This window comes from Lonchura striata, chromosome 4, assembly GCF_050655825.1.
Source record: "Lonchura striata isolate lonStrDom1 chromosome 4, ASM5065582v1, whole genome shotgun sequence".
NCBI lineage: Eukaryota > Metazoa > Chordata > Aves > Passeriformes > Estrildidae > Lonchura > Lonchura striata.
Window position 1 is genome coordinate 29,457,223 of NC_140706.1, and position 8,627 is coordinate 29,465,849.

Below are 8,627 nucleotides of genomic sequence, written 5' to 3' on the forward strand. Positions count from 1 at the left end.
GCAAAAAGTCAAAGATTTTAAGGGGACCTACAGAAAAGGTAAAGGTGGACATTTTTACAAGGACATGTAGTAATAGCACAAGGAGAAATGGCTTTAAGCTGAAAGAGGGAAGATATTGATTAGGTATTAGGAAGAAATTCTTCACTGTGAGGGTGGTGAGGCACTGGGACAGGTTGCCCGAGAAGTTATCAATTCCCCATTCCTGGAAGTGTTCCAGGTTGAATTGGATGGGGCTTTGAGCAACCTGGTCTAGCTGGAGGTGCCCGTGTCCATGGCAGGGTGTTGGGAGCTAAATGTTTTTTAAGGTCCCTTCCAGGCCAAGGCATTCTGTGATTCCAAGGCATTGCATTGTAAGCTAGTATCTCCCAATGTCATGTACAAAAGAATAGCCTATATATACAATCATAGCCTTCATTTTTTTTTTCAAATTATTATTCTCTAAAAGACACTTCAAAGTTCAGATCTAAATTTCAGACTCTTGCTCTCAGTATTTATAGTTTCCCAAGAAAGGGCCTATTTCTTTAACTTAGATTCTGTTACTAACCTAATTGTATGGCTGACTGTACATAGAAGGTATATAATCCATTTGTTGATATTCTTGTTGTGCGGTGTATTTGTCTGTGTGCTGAATTTGATTTGGCTGTATAGAGGATTATTAATAATCAAATTAAATAGCTATTTCCCCAGTTCTAATGGCTTTTTTTTTTTTAATTTTCAGAATGGCCTTCCTGATACTCAAGCCAAGTTCCACATCATGTTTTTATTCTTTGCTGCAGCTATGTTTTCTGTCAGTTTGTCTTCTCTCTTTGGGTATCACTGTTGGCTTGTCAGCAAGAATAAATCTACATTAGGTAAGTAGATTTAATGCTTCTGTGTTTGACAACAAAAAATGAATAATAAATATATCTCATATGAATGGGGGTAATGGAGGAAGTGGGAAATTCTATACCAGTTCCTTGGATCTTGGCTTGAAGACTGCCAAGTTCTTCTGCTCCCTGGAAATTTTGACTCTTTCTTTCTTGTCCCAAAGGACCGAGTTTATTAATAAACTTAACGCTCTTCCTCTCACTGCTTTCCACCCACAGTTTGTTAAAAGAAATTGAATAAACTAAAAAAAATGTAAATAAAATCAAGATAAATTCCTAATAAATGTTAGATGGGCTGCTGTGTGCTCGCACATATAATGCTTGAATGCCTGTGTGTCTGATCACAAAATGTAATAAATAAAGTCCAGAAGATTTAAGTACCTGTTCTCTACTGCATGCTGGACTGTAATAATGCCAATTTGCAATATAGTCATTAAAATTTCTAAATCTCTAAATGCTTTCCTGTTGACGTAAGCTGATTTAAAGTAGGTCAGTGAATTGACCTGTTTCTTCCTGATTTTGGATTTGTTAATGGTGATTAATGATGATTTTGGTGATTAATGGAAAACTTTGAAAATAGGTATCTGTATCAATGGAAGAAAGCTTGTTTACTTCAAGATTTCCTCTAAGATTTTTGAGTTTCTTCATTATTCTAACAAATCATTGACTTTCAACAATTGTTTACTGGTATTAATTTCTACCTAGGTATAAGTAGAGCAAAGTTTTATTAAAGATGCTTATTTGAATGGAAATAAATTAGTGTTCTCTTTATAAACTGATCTATGATATAATTATAATTTTAGTGCAAAAAAATTTTCAGAGGTAATCATAATGTGTTACACTTCTAATTCAACATTTCATGTTTTCAAAACAAATGGAATCTCATACTGGCAATATAACATGTTTCCTGCATACTTAATTTACTCAAAAAAATCTGGGCGTCTCTTCCCATTTTACTTTGGGAAAATGCTCAATATGTGGAGCTTTAAAAATGCAGTAATTTGGTAATGAAGCCGTGCTAGCTTTAAGTGTGACTGTGCTTAAATCATCCTGGGAGTTCTTTTCCTAGCCTAATATGGGCATCTAAAAGATGCCCTCATTTTCCCTTCCCCCTTCTTTAAAACCCATTGTAATTCATGTACACTGCATGTGGAAGGTCATTTCCAGCAGTTCTTGGCTAAGGTTTGACTGGAGAAGGACAGTCTCAGCATGGGTCTGACATGGTTTGTGGGACCTGTACTGTCAGGACATCAGGACAGAGCTTGCCTGCTATTTATAGGCAATTAAGGGAATTAAATGGCTATCAGTCACTTGGTGAAAAGTGAATGAATTTTCTGCTTCAGGCACTTTGCAACACTTGAAGCTATATTTAGCTCTCTTCTCCAGAAATTTAGGTTGGATGGCCAGGGGGAATAATCTGGGTCTATGAGTAAAGACATTTCTTTATGCAGTGGTAAAAACACACAGTATTTTCATACTCCAGTGCATGTGAAAAGCTAGTCTTACTGCTAAAGTAGGTTAACTTTTTCTCCTTTGTCATTACTTTTTCTGTAATAAACCCTTTGTTTAGGTTTTTCTTTCTTGAACACTGTGCTGTAGTAGCAGACTGAAATCTTCATATAAACAAACATATCATGTCTTCTTAAAAACTGAGTTCCTCACTCTTCCTTGCCATGATGAGGGAGGAGGGTGAAAGAAACTTCCACCCTTCCTCAGCCATTGGACTTTCTCCACGTGCACAACGCCGGTGTAGCACTGACTTTGGCTTCCAAGAGTGCACTCACTCTGTCTCAGCCATTTGGGCAGTACAGCCTTTCCTTTTGGGTGAATGGCAGTGCAACTGCCTAAGTACTGGTGGGAGAGTCCAACATGCTAGCCTGCAAAGAGGTCTAATTAATCTTTTGCTTTTTAGAGGTATTCAGAGCTCCCATATTTCGTCACAGAACAGATAAGAATGGCTTTAGCCTGGGCTTCAGCAAAAACCTAAGGCAGGTGTTTGGTGATGAGAAGAAATACTGGTTGCTGCCTGTGTTTTCAAGGTATGCTGTTCCTAATGCTTAATTTGTTTAAACTTTTGAATGATCAGGATCCAGAGCATTTGGGGGATGTTTTTTTGTACTAAGATAAAGTAATAAATAAAAAATGGTCTTCAAAGCTGAGAGTTTTTTATACGTGGGACACTAATTCTGAATTTTTCAGTTTAGGGGATGGTTGCTCCTTTCCAACTTGCCTTGTTAATCAGGATCCTGAGCAAGCTTCCACACCTGGTGGACTTAATTCAAATTCCAAAAGGTAATCTGCTTTTGTTACCCATTTCAAATAGTTGATCTTTTTTTTTTCCTGTGCACACATAAACAAAATTATGTATAATATCCTTAAAAGTGGTAAGCAAATTAAGAGTATCCTTTTAATAAATCTAAGTCATATTTTGATAGTTAAGCTGTAAATCAGGTAATCCTCACATGTATATTGAAATTTATGGAAATGAGGCAGAGTGGGCTTTTCTCCTGATGCTTTGTCTTGGTTCAGTGACATCCCAGGACCTGAATTTTTCACACCTGCCTAACAATCAGTATCAGCAGTATTCTTTATGCATACATATGAGATGGTTAGTCACATTGCCTGTGATACAAATCCATTGCCTTGCATGGCTTTTGGGGAATGCCTGCTTTTTCTTGTCTGGTTCAAGCTGCTTCATGTAAGGGAATCATCCCTAATGGCACTTGGGCCAAAGCACAGGAAGCTGAATAATAAATGTTGTTTCTGCTGATAATAGAACTTGTTTTATTACTTACCCTTAATGGACGTTACATCTTTTAAGTGTGAAAAGTATGCATATTCTCCTCTAAATAAATTCATATTGCATCTTTTTTGAAACATTTGATAAGTGTAGTGAATATGTGGCTACAAAATGATAATGGAATCATACAGACAATCTTGTATTGATAAAAGAAATAGATGACATTTCAGCTTTCTGTTTACTGATGTTTTATCTTACCCCAGCATTCTGTAGCTTACATTAGGAAATAGATTTTGAAGATGTTCTCTCCATTTATCATGTCAAGTTTGTTGTAGTGAAGAAGAATATAGGTAAGAGTGCATTTGGGGCTGAAGTACAGATATTAATATAAAATAGCTGTCAAATTAAAAATCCTTGTGCTTTTTAGATTGTGCTTGCACTTGTGGCAACTATAGTATGTAATGATAAAAAGGTAGTGATTCATCAGACAAGAAGTAAGGTGAGGTAAGGAAAATACTGTGTATGACAGACTGTTTGTAATGTGTGATAAGATGATGAAAAATTACTTCAGTTCACTAATGTTCTTTTTATTGGTGCTACAGTGAGAACCATCTGTTTCCTGCAAAGCCTTTGCGTGATTCCCAGAGCCACCTACTTACAGATGCACCATCTTGGCCAGAAACTGCTGCAAAGGCTGACAAGGGCAAAGTTGGTAAGGAGCTGACTTATGCTGCAGTGATTTGTGTTGTATAAACTAGTTTTGGAGGATATATTGCAGCAATGGTCACAGTCACATGGTTTGTATTTGTGAACCAAAATTCATGAAGCTTTTTTTTAAACACATGTAGGAAGTTCCATGTGTCAAGCTGTTGTGCCTTTCCCAGTTAAGCCTGAGCAAGGGATATCAGAACACTGATACCAGTAGGTGCTAATTATTTTTTAAGCTAGGCCTGATTTGACAACAAATTTCTTATAAAAGAGGTGACACCTATTAGGAGCTAGTGAAAAGTTATGTAATAGACATGGGTTAGGACTTGGTAATAGAGTAATGACACCAAAATTATTGTTAATTCAAGGTTGTATTATTTGCTGAAATAGACCTGAGACCTTTTCCTGTGGGAATACTATTTTTTGTCTTTTAAGGTATGAGCAATCCTGCATTAACCATGGAAAATGAAACCTAATTTCCCTTAAAAGAAACATCTGAATATGTAAGGAAAGGTATGTTAATATTCTCTGTATTTATTATTTTATTTAATGATTCCTTACCATTTGAAGAATGCACAAAAGAAAATTACTAAAACACTTCCTATTTGTTTTATTTTCTTCAATTAATTCTTTAACACATGTAGTAGTACATGAACATTTAGTTCAAACATTTAGTTTTAAACTAAACCTCCTATTTCTTGATGTCTCATGTTTGCAAATTAGTTTGATCTTTATACTCATTGGTTTTTACGTAATAGTCCAATTTTTATTATTATTATTATTATTCCCTTTATTTAGAAAGATACTGAGAATTGTGAGCATTCAAGCTGTTCAGCCAATATTTGTCATGCTAAGTTTGAAAGTTTGCTGATTCTTAACACTGAATGCAAAGATCATAGCTCTGTCTACTAAAACAGGTAAAAGTCTATCAAATTTTGAAGCAAAAAGGATTTAGTCTAATATATAAGCTATTAGTGTCTTGCTCTGAGTCAGGTACTGAGCTGCATCCTATATTGTAGTAAAAACATGCTGCCTACTGAAAACAAAAGGTCCGTATGACTTCCTGAGCATTTAATCGCCTGTTGTCAAAAACAGCTGAGATTGTCTTGATTTCTTGCATTAATATCTTGCAAAACAGACTTCTTGGAAAGCAGGTTTGAGAAGCAGCTAGTAAATGAACTCCTGTTATGTTAGGTACGTAACAGGAGTTGACATTTACCCTGGGTTGTGGAAATGAACACAATCATCATATTCACTCTAGTACTTGAATATAGCTAACTCCACCAAAACTTAAATTATTTTGTACTTAAAACTGTATAAAAAGTTCGACTCCAACCCTAAGAATTCTTGCATAGAAAGTAATCAGGGAACTGCAGTGATTGTAACTAGACTCATTAGGAATTGTATTGCACTGTCAAGGCAGATTATAAAACTAGTGGGTGTGCAGATACCAACAGATGGGCCCAATAACTTGTATCAAAAAGTTCCCAGAAGTTCAGTTTGGTTCATGTGAGAAATTTAAAAACCTCTTGGCCCTTACATTCTGGTTTTGTGTTCAGTGATGGAGACACAGTTCCAGATATAGGTACATCTGCAAACTTGATGATGATGTGAAGTGTTAGAGGTGTTGAAATTTGGGTGTCAGATGAGCAGAGTTAAAGAGATGAGTGAAGGAAACTCAGACAGTGTCTGCAATTTTCACTGCTCTGTGTATGATATTTTAATAGAATATAAACCCCTCATTTCTAACCCTTTGTTCAAAATCTGAAATGTCGCATTTCTGCGCTGTTTAGTCCATCAGGTCTTTCAACATAACAACACCTTCCAGAAAAGACTAAATTATTTACCTTCAGTTACTTTAATGTCTTATATGTCATCACTAATTAAGAGTAAAATATTGGAGACAGACTTTAAAGAAACAGATTCTTAGATTGTTATAGAAATACCATTAATTGCAACTAGTTTATCAGGTTGGAGTTCTACTTTCTGAAGTCCTGACACTTTATTTACTTAAGTAATAGCTTTTAAACTTTAATCTTTCTTTGAAGAATGTGTACGTTTTATTGGAACTTTGTCATTCAGATTACTCTGAATATCAAACATAGACTGTGACTGTTCTAAAGATGTCAAAAGTGGGTGGATTTCCCATCAGTTTAGCTTGATAAACATCTTGTGCTCTTTTTAAATTATTTTCTTTTAGTCCAGTCTGAGAAACAGTTGAGTTTCCTTCTGATTACTTCACTCTGTGGCGTTTGGGGGCTTTGTTTGGTCTTGTTTTTTTCTTTTTGGAAGCATCCATTTTGAAACAAGGCTTTTTAAAGAGAGACTACTTTCAGAGGAGGTTATGTTCCAAAGAGTAAGTCTAAAGTCATATGAAGGGGCTCCTGGAAGTTGGTTTTGCCTCACTTGGATTCATGCACTTTCAGAAGGGCACTAAGAACTGGTAATTCTCTGGCATGAGCATAAGCACCAGATTGGTTGTACCCTTAGCTCTGAGATATTTCTATGTGGCAGTTAAAACTTTCTGGACTGGTAACAAAAGAGATAAATTACTGTCTATATATATGTCACATACAGTTGCTGGAATAAGAGCCTGTATATAAAAACTTATTTTAGCTGCTTTGCATTTAACTTCCTTACATTACTGTCAATACAGGAATTATATTTGTTCCTAGGGGTTGAATAGAATATTTTTAATAGAGCTGCTGAAGTCACCACAACAAAACCAAGTAATTTCATCTTAGATACGAAAAATACAGGCTGCACCCCCTGCCAATGTGTTAGAATTAGAATTTATGTCCCATTGAAGGATCTGTTCAATATCCTGTATCCTGTAATCCTTCATATTTCAGCAGAGGACTGATTATCGAAAGTGCCAGATGTCGTTTACACTAATGTAATAGAGAATTATTTTTTAAATATGTTGCTATCTGGAAGTACTGTAAAAATAGCTTGTATCATTTTATAAACTGGTGGCCTGCTTGCTGTGTAGTCAATACTTATCATTTTCATCCTGAAGTAGATTAATAACATACCTGTGAACAGTCTTATTCCTCTTTAGGGTAGAATGTTTATTCTGCTGTTAGTCACTTTCCCCTTCAAGTTGATGAGACTTGTTACAATAACATAATTTTTATGTATTCTTTGATTCTAATAATGTGTTTGTGATAAATATTCTGTTCCAGTTTAAGTGCAAGCTGTTGTTGGAAGGAAGATGCATTCTTCCAAGTATCAACCCTGTTGGCCAGCTGCTCCTGTCTGCTCCTCTATGGATGTGCTCAGAAAACAAACTGACAGATGATTAGCTGTCTCCATGTCACTGCTTGAAATACGAAACTAAACATACTATTTCTGAACCATATAAAGGATGTTCCAACTTAAAATTACTGGGTTTAAATGGTGAAGGATAATTGAGTACTAGAAAGAGGAAAAAAAGAAGAGTCTGCGTTTACAATTGTAAAAATTCAATGGCTGGTTTTACTTTGATATTCAGCACAAGAAAAATGTGACCTCCTTCACATCCTATCAGTTCATGTTCTTGACTTGGTTTTGAAAATTCATCTTTTAATTCAAATTGTTTAAGTAGTTGACTTTAAAATCAAATGTTTGCACTACTGGCTTTATGAATTGGGAGAACAGCCAGTGTTGATTAGGAATAGTTTAGTGGCTTGGTGGACTATTTTCTTTTGAGCCCTTGATAAGCAATTTTTGAAGGTAAGAAGACCTAAGTGAAGTATCTGACTGGTTTTGGAACATTTTTTGGAAAAAATTCTTCTAAAAGCTCTGTTTTTCCAAAGGTCTGCATTAGAGATAGTTTGAAAAGTTGTTGAGAAGGAAAAAAATCCTTTGGTTAATTGAATGCTACAGTGGGCCACTGCTCAGTGATGTGATGAAAAGCCTGTGTTCAGGTGGGTATTATATAAATGAAACCAGCCAGCTGGGGATTTTGATGGAAGCTTCACGGAATAGTCTGATGAAATAGGGTTTTATTGTCCCATTTGGAGCTCTTACCCCTTTTTGAAGCAAATGTTGGCCCTGAATTTCAATCCAAAAGGCTTTTGACCAACCTGTGTTAGTTACTGAGGGCCACTGTCTTTCAAGCTCCTAATTTCCTATTAATCCATTTCCTATTAATTTCCTATTAATTAAGAAATCTCTCAGATTTCTTTTTTCACTTTTTCTTCAAGATACTGCCTTTCCTACTGCATAACTTAATGAATACCACGTGCAGTCAAGATGACTTACTGTTACAACTTGTGATATTTGCATTTACAGGACAATGGACTTTTGATTGCAATACCAAAAAGCCAAGC

The 8,627-nt window shown here is 35.6% G+C and overlaps 1 protein-coding gene across 2 annotated transcripts in view; it reads left to right on the forward strand.

The window, feature by feature from the left end:
* The window catches only part of ZDHHC2 (zDHHC palmitoyltransferase 2), a 31,845-nt gene extending 23,623 nt beyond the window's left edge, over positions 1 to 8,222 (forward strand). For both annotated transcript variants that reach the window (XM_021535314.4, XM_085578636.1), the window contains exons 8-13: positions 719 to 851; positions 2,779 to 2,905; positions 3,066 to 3,158; positions 4,209 to 4,318; positions 4,750 to 4,827; positions 7,500 to 8,222. In XM_021535314.4, coding sequence (XP_021390989.2) covers positions 719 to 851; positions 2,779 to 2,905; positions 3,066 to 3,158; positions 4,209 to 4,318; positions 4,750 to 4,790 — 504 coding nt within the window. In that variant the 3' untranslated portion in view covers positions 4,791 to 4,827; positions 7,500 to 8,222. The remainder of the gene's footprint in view (positions 1 to 718; positions 852 to 2,778; positions 2,906 to 3,065; positions 3,159 to 4,208; positions 4,319 to 4,749; positions 4,828 to 7,499) is intronic.
* Positions 8,223 to 8,627: the final 405 nt, after the last annotated feature.